Genomic DNA, 13,080 nt, shown 5'->3' with positions numbered 1-13,080 from the left:
TCATATATATATATAAAAGAAGTTTCTACGGACATCGATGGTATAGGCTCATATCACTAAACCGTCACGTCATAACAGAACGGCTTTCGAGCTTTGTATTTTTCGAAGTAACTTTAGGAAACCATACTAACAGGTAGTTATCCATAGATGACAGTAGACGGGAATTACAATCAAGTATTTTTTCGCCATTTGAGCTCTATATGATAACAACGATTGCTAGTGAATTCAATGTACTGTGCGAATAAGTTGGTGTCTAAAAAGAGTACTTAACAAGTATATATTGTAATACACCGGTTATAAGCTCACATTATATTTAAGACCCTGACTAATGTGCCTTTCTTTAACATGTTTTTATTAGGCTGTCGTATTAGGCAAAGCCTTAAAGCCAAGCCTCTAGGAACGATCCCTTAAATGAACACTTATAATACACTGTTAGAACGTGTAGGCACAATGTTTGCGAGACGTCGGTGAAAGACGATTTGCTCAATTTGGCAACCTACATATGTTTACTTTGATGAAGTTATTTGACAGGTATATGGTATATACAGTGTACCAATATAAGATATAAGTAAGGTCACCTGCAAATGCGCTTTACTCCAAGTTCATTGATACGATGAATCTGCGGGACAGCATTCATTAAGATAACTGCTATAACCAGGCCCAGGCCTTCGAAGACATACCTAAATAAAGTTTTTATATGAAAAATTGTTAGAAAGCAATTGGTAACGTAAAGTTTTTCATAAATGGAAAACAATTTAACGAAACTCCTATGTTTCGATTTAGCACCTAAGCTACAAACGCGCTGATACGTGACTAGCCCGAAGATTTATCATTTAAGCTTACGTGGTGGTAAGTGACTATCGTCAGTTATCGAAGGAATCCAATTAGTTTTAAGAAAAACCAATTGAAAACTCGTTGCTTACAAAATTGTAAAGAAACTCAATTAAAAAATGTATTTGGTATGCATGAACGCTGTTTGCAAACTATTGGCCAAGTAATGTTTTATTTTGTACTTCTGAACTGTTACATACTTGTGCTTACGAGGTTGAACAGCATTGCTAAGTGCTTCCTCGATCCGTGAAAGGTCAGCGGCAAGGTCCAAAACCTGTCGGTCGGTATCTTGGGTTCCATGACCGCCGCCATGAGCTACATCTGGCGAATTCGTGCTGCCACCTCCAAGACTTCCCACTGCTGTGGTGAAATGGCCTTCGGCCACGAGCGGTAATAGATAGTAGAAGCAGTGCACACGGACCTAAATGTCACATATCCAAATAGTCGTACGAGTTACGAAGCTGCGCTACAAGGCTAGCCTGTTAAAAAAAAACTCTAATTGTTAATAATTTCAGTAAAATATGCCAATTATACATATTAATCTATCTATTGTAAACAAATTGAAGTGTGATTCGAGTACATTATACTCTAAGCTTTGTAACAGATTTGTTTTCGTGGCGTTTACCTCGAGATGTAGAAGCAACAAGCAGGTATTCGCTTTCTCTTGTAGATCCGTCGCAAATTCCTTTAGTTTCCGTAACGCTTCTGATAGATTGTTATCTTCGGCTGGATTATCCTTACCGCACTTCAGAGCATCACACATTTCTGTGAGCAATCATGCATGTGTACAGCATGCATTTATTAATGAGAAGCTTATTAATCATACATCATTGGATGATCTGTATATACTAGATGTATAAACTAGATTGGTTTTTGTCTGTCCTAACAACATGTAACGGTTAAAATTAAGCACAAGTTTCTTACAAGAAAAGGTATTTCATAGCTGAGTAAGTAAGATCAGCATAGAATTATCACACTTCATATATACCTTGTGTGCGTATACTAAGCCATTCAAGTCCCTCGTGCATGTGAGCTACCATCTTGAGATCGTTAACATTGCTAAAAATCTCCGTCGATGGTATATCTTTCTTCTGACCTAAATTCGAAAGAAGGATCGAGACCTCTTGTTGGTTGCGAAGACGGATATCTTCGGGACTCTCTTCGAGCTATTAAGAAAACATAGATCAAGCAGAATATAGAATTACTATAGAATTATAACAGCTGATTAATCTAAGTCTCAGTTTTAACAATTTTTGCAATAAATATCACAGAAATTTAAATCCTTTGATTCTTCCTTGCATCTTTGAGATTTAATTGTTTATTCATACCTCTTCGTGTTCGACATCGTCAATGAGGTTAATCCAATTGGGTAAACCCATTAAACAACGGCAGATGTCTGGATCCGATATCCAATGATTGCTGTTCGTCTGGCGCACCTGTTCCCAGCGCGAAATAAACAAATATTAAAAAAAAAACAGTCTGCGTCACCCTTTTTCAAAAAAAAAAAAAGAAATTCAACTTTCAGGCCCTAAATTACGAACTCACCCATACGGACCCTTATAAACTAATCGATTGTATGCTATACGAATAAACTAAATTGCCTTTTCCTCCAAAACTTATATTAAGAATTGACTCTCTTAGGAGTTACAACTTACGAAAAGCTTATTTAAAAAGATTGGTTATAAAAAAAACGCTAGTATAATAGGAAAGAATTCTATCCAGCGTAATACACGCGCTCAAACCAAATCGCACTGCTGCTCATGTTTTAGTGAATAAAAACTGTTTATTGTAGTTACTCAATACAGTGAACTACATGGGGAAGTAAGATCATGTATGACAAATTTAAAATATGGCTCCCAAAGTTAAGTTAACCTAGTAAGTTTCATAGTCATGATGAAGCTCAACTTTACCTCTTGTGGCGGTACAATCGTACGATAGGTGTGCTCGGCGATATCTTTGTATCTTCTCATAACGTCACATGCTGCAACGAATTGCGCATACAAAGAAGTTGTCACATCCATGCTAGCAATGTAAACAGAAGATGATCAAGTCGCGAAAATAGGCATAAGTCTTGATATATCTCGACACAATCATTATCAAGAAAGATACAAATAAAAGTATTTTATTAAGGCCTTTTTTGCACTCAGTATTCTGGCTCTAAAACAAGCCAACGGTGATAAAACAGAATAGAAGCAAAATTTGACCTAAACATCTATGCAGACTTACCTTTTTCAACGAACTCGGAAGCGAACTGAGGAAGGTCATTGGCATGCTCTTTAAGAACCTGCAAGGAACAAAAATATCTTCAGTTCACGTGTTCTCCACAATCACCTGTATGTAAATGATATTTTAGATGGTTCCATACGGCTTAGTCAGACGTTAATTAGGTATAAACCATAGATTTTGAAGTGAATTCAACGGTAATTTTTAATAAGTGACAAAATATACGATCAGGATACATTTTGTTATGTAAAGTTAGAAGGAACTGACTAGTATATTAGAATATGTTATAGACAAACACATTACCTGCAGAATACCATCGATGGCTACACAGCTCTGGAGAACTGGTCGAGTCGTTTTTAGACTCTTTAAAACTTCTGCATCGGTTACCACACGGAATTCCTCCAATGATTTCGCTGACTGCTCCACCACGGTCTGCAAGATATGAAAATTGTATGATAGTTGCACTCACAGTCTCTTGCAAATTGTCGTCGAAATCCATACCTATGCCCTCATTAGAATAGCAACCTTGACGAGGTTTAAAGACAAGATTACCATTGTTTTACTACCATCTAAAGCTTCTGAAAGGCTAGTAGCACCTGCCTCAACAGGAGCCTGAAGCAGTACTAAATAATCAGTAATTGAATTAAATGTGAACTGCGAAAAACAGCCACACATGAGATGTATTTAAGGATAAGTATCAGCTCCACTTATATTTCAACAAATACGTGCAATAGTTCGGGGTAACATCGTTAACAAGGGGAGCTTCAAAATGGACTTCAAATCACTACACTTGGATTGAAAGTTTAACTGTAATCTTTACGATTAAGAAAAGCAATTGCCAACTTTTTGCAAGAACATGATAAGTTACCGAACCTGCAGTTCATCGTTGACCATGGCGAGAAACTCCTTGACAGCCGCCGTGAGAACGATCTGCAGTGGACTTCGTTCAGCGTCATCGAGTCTTTCGACAAAACGCAACATTGGCCTGTACATATAACTGATATTCTTGAACGACGGTTTACACACGACCTGTTCCCACAAACCGGTTCCTCCCGCAGTCCCGCCAGGAGCAGACGGTGATGGGGTCGGCCCGAGGGCGGCTCCTTGATCCGTAGCTGCAGTAACATAGGTTAACCTCGTTCTCTTTTATGTGGACACTTCATAATTTTATTCGCTACCGGTAGTAGACAAATTTGCCTCGCTTTGTAAAACACAATGAATTGTTGCAAAATCTCCACTATTTGCCACATAATGCTGTGTTGGCATTTATCAATATTACAAGATAACAGCTAAAATTATTGCCGGCCCAAATCAACTAAAGTTCATCTGTAAGCCATAGGGCTAAGTTTTTCCTTTCTTCTTTCCATTCTACAGTAATTACGTCAATGCGGCTTTTTTGTGGCTAAAAATCTAAAGCTGATTAGAGACTCGGTGACCTCATGATTTTATAGCATAGAGACTCAATGATCGGTTATGTTTGGCACTTATTTGTTATTTACAATAATAGCTACATCAATGTGCTTGATGTTGTAAATAATATATACTTGTAAAACATGGACATAGACTCACATTTCTCTATGACAACTCCGTTGCTACCTTGCTGCTGTTGTTCCTGGAGATAGCTGCTCTTCGAAATGGCCAGCTGCGAGTTGTCAAATTTGAACAAAGTAAATTTACGCTGCTTAGTAGGATTAACTGTTGTCACAAAGGGCCTTTTGCGCAAAAAAAAAAGATTCACGTCCATATTATCCCCCGCAGACGTGCCAAAACCACCATGCACTTCTTGTCGGCCACCCGTTGCTCCTAGATACGTGTTGAGTAGTGTAGTGAGAACGTGCTGCATCTTCGACGAAATGTCTTCCATCGAGTAGAGAAGAGGTATCGGATTGCCTTCTTCATCATACTCGGAAACAACGTGAGGAGAAAGATGTGAAAGGACCAGCTGATGCCTACAAATCACACAAAGGCCAATCATTGACTTACTAGTGTATAGAGAAACTAGCAGTGCACATAGTAGGCTTGTTGGATAGAGATAGACGCTTGGAAAATGGTTCATCCGGCGCAGTGATAAATCCAAACGAAATAACACCGATCCAATAACTTGGTGGCCTTAACAGATACCTTTAAAGAGTTTATAGTATTCTCCATTGAGGATACGGATTGTTGAAATTACGTATAAGAGTCGAATTGAGAATTATTGGATAGTAGTCTCATAATAATGTCCCGACTTCGAGGCCGAGCCCCACATTGATCGGCCCAGATTATATAAATCCTACTCTGTTGAAACCGATCGTGTTTAAACAACTTCAGTTAAAGCTTCTTGAAAAAAGAAAGCTATATACATGATAAGTATGCCAAACAAAATCGAGTCACCAAATATTTAACCGACTAGAGGAAACGAGTGTAAATTTTCGGTTAGCGGACACATATACCGTATAATAGTGTCGTGTTTATAAAGAGCTCACCTCTGTTCTATGATAAGAAACTGCGCAAAAATAAGTTCGAGCAGCTGCAATAACCTTTCAGGTCCTTCTCCACCTTCCAGAACGGCAGTTGTCGTTCGTGAGACCGCATGAAATAAGTGGCCTTGGCATCGTTCTCTAAAAAGGATCAGATCAAAGTTAATAACGCAACGCACTGCATTCAAGTCATAAGAACAGTAGAACTGAAATCACAATCAACAGCACGGCAAGCGTTATAATGGACTAAATATATTTATTTAATGTAACCAGCACACCTTATCATCTCGACACTTTCAGAAATTTTGGCCAATAGTACAAGGCATCTAACAAGGATGACAATCTGTCGTTCAGAATCGAGTCGTCGTTCCGATCCAGCTATCTTCTCAAGCTTGAGAAGTTCTGCGTCTTCGATCGAAACCAGCAAGCGATGGGTAGCAACATGCTCTGCCTTCGAATTTGGAATTTTGCCGCTCCTTCGGAAGGCGTCCAAGCAGTCGCGTGAAACTTCTTCGTATAGGTGCCGCTGTAGTTCTGTCATAAGCGTTTCGTGTAGTTGCTCTTTCTGTTGCTGGAGATTATCCTTGACCTATGCGAAATAATAAAGGCAACTATGATTAAACAACTCCAAATGAAATGTATGTAAATTTGTTTGTAGATTTTTATAAACCGATAAGCTTATTTTGCTAAATCTCAAGCATAATGTAAAGCCGCAAACTTGCAAAAACACTTTTAGAGATGAAAAAAATTGAACCTCAATGATCAGAAAATACGCACAGAAACACATATCAAACTGTGTTCATATTATTCCTGTCTACTGACACGACTGCTTGAGAAGCCTACGACCTTATACAGATCTGGATTTGATATATAATGATCTATATGTCGATTTCCTCCGTGGAAATCTCTACCATTACCTCCCTAAGAGCGTCAACTCCGCTGAGCTCTCCTTCGAGCAGTGCTACACTCTTCATGAGATCCTTTGTAGCTTGTAGATACCTGTGACAAGGTGTGAAGCATGATATATAGTTTACATACAGAAATTAGGCTATGTAAACTCAAGCTAATTAGATCTATCCAGAAACTCCACTGAACAGTATAGAATATAAGAGGTAGAACGGACTTCAAAGATATTTGGCATGAATAAGCATTCAAAAACTGGATATTATACCGTTCGTAATATTCATCAAATAATGCAGCCACATGAAACCAGGATGGGCCGTTACAGAATGCCACCAAAGAGCTCACCTAGCTAGCGAAATGTTGTTGTCGAGTTTGTGTGGTACAGAGTTCAGACCTTCTATCTGTTCAAGCAAATGAAGCACATGCGAATGCTCAACTGACTCTAACCAAAGACGTCGAAGCTCATCGCGTTTGCACTGCAGAAGAACCTGAGCAGTCTGCAATTTTTGTTTCACCTGGATGCACGCCATACAAATATATAAAACAGTCAATTCCATTATTCGCTTCTCACTACCACCCACCTGCGTGGTAAATGAATACACGTAACAGGTTCGTAATAAAACGTTTTCTAAGCGAACAATCCTTACTTCAAGGTATTTCCCACCTCAGTGTACGGCTTCGGTTTCAACTGCAGTACTATCCACAAAATTCACACCTTCCTCTATCCTTGGTGCTAGATCTGTATTTATTCTAATATAACTCCTACCATCGTACCCTTGCTTCTGAAGAAGTTTAGGCCTCAACTGAATTGCATGACTCACAAGTTGGCTATTTGATTCCATATTTTCCTGTGCTCTGAAAGGACGCAACCAAGCTGCCGCTGTTTGAAAATCTCACCACAATATGCGTACTGACTTGATTCAACACACCCTTGACCACTTCCTTAGCAGAATGCGCGAAATAAGCCACCATCAGTAATCTACATTTTATAGCCTTGACGAAAAAAATTAATTTTCTCAGACATGACGTTTCACATCACACTTATCTACTAGAAATCGTAAAAATCAAGTCAACTAAGCTTTCTATATGATATAACGATTTGTGCGTTGTGTATTTTGGACAGAATACTGTCTACATTTGACAAATTAAGATCTATACTGCAGTTAAAATATCTCGCAATATTGTGGCTAACTTATTAGTACCTGTTTTATGCGATCTCTAGAAGAAGTAATTCTGGAAGATATCTTATTGAAATCTTGCATAGCCTTAGTCAGAGCATCCCTTTGGCTTTCGATGAGAAGATCCAAGCGTTGATCCGAGCGCTTGAACTCTTTCTCAAGACGGCTTTTTTCACGGTCCCTGCATATAATTAAAAGACATTGTCGATAGCATTAAATCTATCATTATTTGACTTATTTGATGCAACAACCGTTTGAACCCGTTCTTCAATGAGGCATACATGTGGAGAAGCGCTGACAAAAAAAATTAGTTTAGTACTTAGCAAATGGTGCTTTTTAAAACAGTCGATGCAAAGGGACTACCCGGGTTCAAAGAAACAGGATAATGTTCAGCATAGTGCTGAGCAACAAATTTCTATTACGCTAGTTCCCACTGAAAACGACATGGTGCTTCAGAAATGGGATGAGTGAAGTTTTGTATCATGACTGGCATATATGTCTGTCCCTTAAGGCTACTACCGTATGAAGACGTGTTTAAAGGCTTTAATTTCTGACGTGAAATAGGGAAGACATTTTTTTGGGAGAACTACCAGCAATCGCTCACCTGTCGTCATTATCCTGGCTTGAAGAGAGGGTACGAATAACAGATATAAGTCCGCTTGCGGAAGATTCGCGCGCAGTTTTCGACGAGCGCGGTGGACGTGTTGGCCCGCTGACCATCGACATCCTAATGAACGTCTATGAACTTATCTCAACGCTGAACAACACGTTGCTGAAATTGTATTTACGACTATCAAATACAATAGCAATGATATCTTCCAGAAAACACTTATTTGTGTTTATCGGTTTTAAAATATTGCGTTCAACAATACTATAAACCTATTTTTAATGACAAGATATTCCTTGTGAGCTATTGCAAAATAAATCATAAATATTGGTCCGTCTACTGACGCTAGTGGCCGCATAGACCAAATTGCTTTTCCTTGCTATACAGAAACACTACATCTGTAGCATGTATTTAAGTATTGATTGTATGAGAACAACATACTTTACAATGCGATAAGAGGGAAAAATAAATGACTAAACATAGCACTGATACCAAAATATAGAACTAGCCTTTAGATGCTGGTCTACCTTCTACGCACCCATACGCTCACAACTATATGGGTTGATAGTTAGCCTTTGTTGAAAATATTATTTAGAATTATATTAACAGTTGCTCGTGTTTTAGGTTTCACTCATATTTAGCGTTCAAACATCTATTGAAAAGCTCTATGTAACCTCATTTCTGGACAAGTTTACAGTTAAATTCACAGCTGACAGATGAGCACAGGTGATTTAACTGTTTGTTTACAATTCATCATTAAATTCCGGATCTCAATAAATATTGTCGTTCAGTGCTCGGCCGCAAAAAAAATCACTAATCGGAGAGTCTCTGTCATATACGAATTCATTTAAAGATTTTCACATGCATGTTCTACTTCGAAATGCAACGCCAGCTTTAACTTATAGTTAAAGTTATTAATCCTTATTCCAGTGCTTAACCCAGACACTATTTGACGGAACTCGGTGTTAACGTTCGGAGGCGCGGAAAAGTTTTGGCCATTCACATTGTAGTATGTTGAATATTCCAATTTAAATCGTTTCTCCTTTTTCTCTTTAATATAATAATTAATAAATATATTTTGTACAACAGCAGTGTCAGGTGTGTTTAGATTTACGTGTGAATTGGCACAAAACGAAAAGGTAAGAACTACCCTGAAATATTTAGTCTATACATATTTTCAAACTGCCAGGCGTTGCGCAAAGTATTGCGGACGGAAAATGTGACAGCTTTGATTTGACGGTTATTTGCTAACAAAGAAGAGAAATAAGTCAACCGATTAATTTCATAACGAGTTTTAGACAACGATCGGCTTTTTCTAATATGTGCATTGCTAGAAATATTCAAAACTGATCATGACATTCAAGTCGACATCAATATAAGTCTTAAAATTCAAATTACAGCAATAATTTTTTTTGTTAAGTACTTCGTCAGTATAAGGCTGCATCCATTTGCATGTCACCAACCGGATCAGAGTTGCAAACATTCTGCTTCCAAGTCCCCAGCTCTATCGCTTATTCCATACTACAGGCAGAGAGAACGAACCCGAACTTAGCTAATTGTGTACCGGCTGGTGCTGTTCATTAGCCAATATTACGACGGGTGTATATATATATATGAAATATTTTGTTTACTCCGAGACGAAATTGGTTTCGCTTAAGAATCGTAAGAACTGCTCAGGTAGGCATTCAAAGCGGTTAAGAAAGAATATTTTTTGTATATTCCTATAACACATTGGGCTAAAGGGAAGCCACTGTTTTCGATCCATCCTTGTTTGTAACAATGTCCAAGAAACAACGGTGCTATATGGTCTATGGTTCTATCAAACTGACCTCTTTGAGAACATAGCTAGCTAAGCACAAGGAATGTACAGGAAGTAAGGAAAGTACAGGGAATGACAGAGTACACCAAAACCTTTCCGTAGGGCCTTGAGGCCCCATGGAGCAACAAAGACAATTTTTCCAGGCTGAAAATAGCGCTACCATAGATTCATTGTGTACAAACTCAGGAGGGTTGCTTTAAAAGAGGTATTCAGTTATTGGAAACTTAACTCGTTTGGGAAAAATAATCACGACATAGTCTTATCATATTTCCAGTAAATTGCCATTTTAAAACCGGTGTGTAGCATATACTGTTCATATTTTTATATGTATCTAAAAGATTTCGTAGAAAAAGGACAGGCGGAGCAGCTTAGAAAAATAAATCAGTAGAGATACGGATAGTTGTAATCTACCCTGTAGCCTGAAAAGACAAAATCAAAATTTTTTTTATTCTATTTATTTATTGAAAGCTACATCTGTTAACAACATAATTTTTCACTTTATTGGCCAAATACCATAAGAACAATCGCGTAGTCGATGTCGACCTCTTGTTGTGCATGAGATTGGTCGTACACACGACAAAATTCTCTTCTTAACATGTAGAATCAGCTTCAACATGCCAAATAGGCCAGTCAATGGTTTAGGCAAATGACTCAATTTATAACGAAACAAAAATTAAAACAAATGTAATACCTGGAAAATATTTACTTTATACTTAGTTAATGCTAAATAAGCTCCGGTTAAAAATAACACTTGTTTTATGTAACAGCGATTATATAATTTTACAGATGCAAGACGATGACATTGCCATTTCTGAATTGGAAATACAGTTCAACGAAGCCTCTCGTCGTGTTGTGGGATTTGCTGCCAAACTCGATTCCTTTAATGCTCTTTACCTATATGCAAGGTATGTGCATTCAGCGAGGCAAATTAAAAGTTTTCCCGTATACGATATGGGATGTCCTAAAATTTTGTTGAGGCAGCACAAGTGTTCAATTGACGGGAGATGACACATATGCATTACATCAGTGTCATCAACCCACCCCAAAGTATCCTGTCCTTCGCCTTAGCTTTTGGCTAAAAACAGAGTCGTGTAGATTCGGATGGCCAGATTTGCAGAGACAGAGAAGAAAAAGGATTTCAACTCTCAAAATTCGATGACGCCTGTCACTTTTTCCAACTAGTCGATAGAACAAATTTATGAGGATCCGGGTTGGTAACTTTGAAATAATTGGTTGTAATACAAAAAAAAGACATGCCGACAAGAAGCACTAAAAATCCCTTATATCCGTTTGGGGTCATCTCAAATACCATCATCGAAAAAAATCCATAGTCTAGTCAGGGAGGCGTTCTACAAAGGATTACGGTACGATACGCGTAATACTATCAAAACGAATAATGAGCTTGATGGTACTTTGCTGGGAAGGGGTAACACATCCAGTGCTGATTATACTGTCGAAAAGTAGAAAATTTCTTTTGACACCGCTTTAAGAAGGTAGCCAGTAATATCATTAAATTACTTATGATAATCTCTAGTGTGCCTGTGCGATACTTATTCATAGAACAACGTTCCAGTTTCGCACCGCTGTTGTTTGTCTTTCCAGATACAAGCAAGCTACGGAAGGTCCGTGTACTACGGATCGGCCGTCAAGATGGTTCGATGTTAAAAACAAACAAAAATGGTGGGTAGGCCCTGTTGTGTCTTTTGTTCGCGTTAACTTCGAATAATTCTTATTTCCTGAGTCGACCTTTGCCCTGTGTGTAAAACCTTTCGTGCGCTTCGTGGCCAGCCGTCTGCCCAGCCCAGAGATGCGAATGACAGGTCCTATCATACGTTCACGGATGTCTTGATTGTTATGTATCGTTGCATTTGTACACCAATTTAGACGTTTAGATATTTCAAACATGTGCATTTTTAAGAAATTCTGATACTGGCGATCTCGCTTGGCTCACAGGGACGCCTGGAAAGCTCTAGGAAAGGTTTCCAAGGATTTGGCCATGCAGGAGTACATTGCCCTCGTGAAGAAGTTAGATCCAGAATTCAGTGAGGTTAGTTCCATATGATGTCGTTTGTACCTTTCTGTAAGGTTAACGTACTTCAGTTAATTAATCACTCATGTGCCGTTATATATGTCCATAGTGGGGCTCGAGTCAGCGACTCCTCGCTCTTTCAACCATAGCCATAAGATTAGGCCGTTTGAACAACTGAATACAGATCTAGTACTCTGAAACTAAAGTTTTTCTGAAGGTCCTATGGAAATTGTAGTGTGTTCCATGGAGTCAATAACTTCAGTGGGCTCAATAACCTTAATGCTTGATATCTTGCCAAATATAGCATAGATGCTCACACTTTTTGCAGTACCCCGCTAAAGTTATCTCAAAGTTGTTTGTTATTCGGCCCAGCGCAGAATCTATCGTAGAAACCGTGAGTTGTCCCTGTAACCACTATACAGCCCTTTTAGTAGCAATGCTCTCACACATTTGAATCGTAATAAAGGACTTTAGCAGATTTGTCATGCACAAGCTTATTATTTCCCTTCTAATGAAATTCTATACAGCTAGCTAACTAAGTTTTCTTGAGGTAAAGTTATTTAAAAATAATCTGTAGAAAGTTTTCATTGAACTGCTAAATACAGCATTTTAGGTATGAAGATTAACTCCGAAGAGAGCAACTTATTTTTCTAGAATTTGGAAGCTATTTTTGTAAACATTTATCGATTTTTCTTCAAAATTAGCTTAAACTGATGCTGATACTCACCTCTATGCTCTATTGAATATGCTAACAGAATTCGTCGGTGTGTGGTCTTGAAAATATTATGAACGTAAAAAAATTTTCCGTTTGAGGGAGGATTGATTAAATGCCATTGGTTCAAGATATGTTACGCCAGTCAAACGCTCGATGATCATACTCGGCGAATGAACGAGTTTTTTGCTATTTGAGGTTTACAGGTGCTTTCTTTGGACTCGTCGAGCAGTTCTCTCGACATAATCGTTCTATGCCAAAACAAAAATCCCGGCCTGCTCCGCTAGGAAGATAGTGGTTATTACACGACCTAACATAT

At 38.3% G+C, this 13,080-nt stretch overlaps 2 protein-coding genes across 9 annotated transcripts in view; one reads left to right on the top strand and one right to left on the bottom strand.

The window, feature by feature from the left end:
- Sec8 (exocyst complex component secretory 8) overlaps positions 1 to 8,943 on the bottom strand; it is a 10,281-nt gene extending 1,338 nt beyond the window's left edge. The window contains exons 1-17 of one of the 3 annotated variants that reach the window (XM_022840662.1): positions 8,711 to 8,943; positions 8,199 to 8,366; positions 7,619 to 7,775; positions 6,762 to 6,931; positions 6,431 to 6,512; positions 5,792 to 6,102; positions 5,520 to 5,654; positions 4,624 to 5,003; positions 3,928 to 4,169; positions 3,358 to 3,486; positions 3,058 to 3,115; positions 2,742 to 2,812; positions 2,160 to 2,267; positions 1,820 to 1,997; positions 1,457 to 1,596; positions 1,032 to 1,252; positions 579 to 680 (exon numbers count right to left, since the gene is read on the bottom strand). In XM_022840662.1, coding sequence (XP_022696397.1) covers positions 579 to 680; positions 1,032 to 1,252; positions 1,457 to 1,596; positions 1,820 to 1,997; positions 2,160 to 2,267; positions 2,742 to 2,812; positions 3,058 to 3,115; positions 3,358 to 3,486; positions 3,928 to 4,169; positions 4,624 to 5,003; positions 5,520 to 5,654; positions 5,792 to 6,102; positions 6,431 to 6,512; positions 6,762 to 6,931; positions 7,619 to 7,775; positions 8,199 to 8,320 — 2,606 coding nt within the window. In that variant the 5' untranslated portion in view covers positions 8,321 to 8,366; positions 8,711 to 8,943. The remainder of the gene's footprint in view (positions 1 to 578; positions 681 to 1,031; positions 1,253 to 1,456; positions 1,597 to 1,819; positions 1,998 to 2,159; positions 2,268 to 2,741; positions 2,813 to 3,057; positions 3,116 to 3,357; positions 3,487 to 3,927; positions 4,170 to 4,623; positions 5,004 to 5,519; positions 5,655 to 5,791; positions 6,103 to 6,430; positions 6,513 to 6,761; positions 6,932 to 7,618; positions 7,776 to 8,198; positions 8,367 to 8,710) is intronic. The other 2 variants (XM_022840663.1, XM_022840664.1) reach the window with 2 other exon arrangements.
- Positions 8,944 to 9,167: 224 nt separating this feature from the next.
- The window catches only part of LOC111264613 (acyl-CoA-binding domain-containing protein 6), an 11,796-nt gene continuing 7,883 nt past the window's right edge, over positions 9,168 to 13,080 (top strand). For 2 of the 6 annotated variants that reach the window (XM_022840670.2, XM_022840669.2), the window contains exons 1-4: positions 9,175 to 9,340; positions 10,807 to 10,925; positions 11,623 to 11,700; positions 11,974 to 12,067. In XM_022840670.2, coding sequence (XP_022696405.1) covers positions 10,807 to 10,925; positions 11,623 to 11,700; positions 11,974 to 12,067 — 291 coding nt within the window. In that variant the 5' untranslated portion in view covers positions 9,175 to 9,340. Of the gene's footprint in view, positions 9,341 to 9,648; positions 9,879 to 10,787; positions 10,926 to 11,622; positions 11,701 to 11,973; positions 12,068 to 13,080 lie in introns of those variants that run through there. The other 4 variants (XM_022840667.2, XM_022840666.2, XM_022840671.2 and 1 more) reach the window with 4 other exon arrangements.

This window comes from Varroa jacobsoni, unplaced genomic scaffold (genome assembly GCF_002532875.2).
Source record: "Varroa jacobsoni isolate VJ856 unplaced genomic scaffold, vjacob_1.0 scaffold_881, whole genome shotgun sequence".
NCBI lineage: Eukaryota > Metazoa > Arthropoda > Arachnida > Mesostigmata > Varroidae > Varroa > Varroa jacobsoni.
Note: the sequence above shows the minus strand (reverse complement) of the source record. Positions and strands in the feature narration are given on the sequence as shown.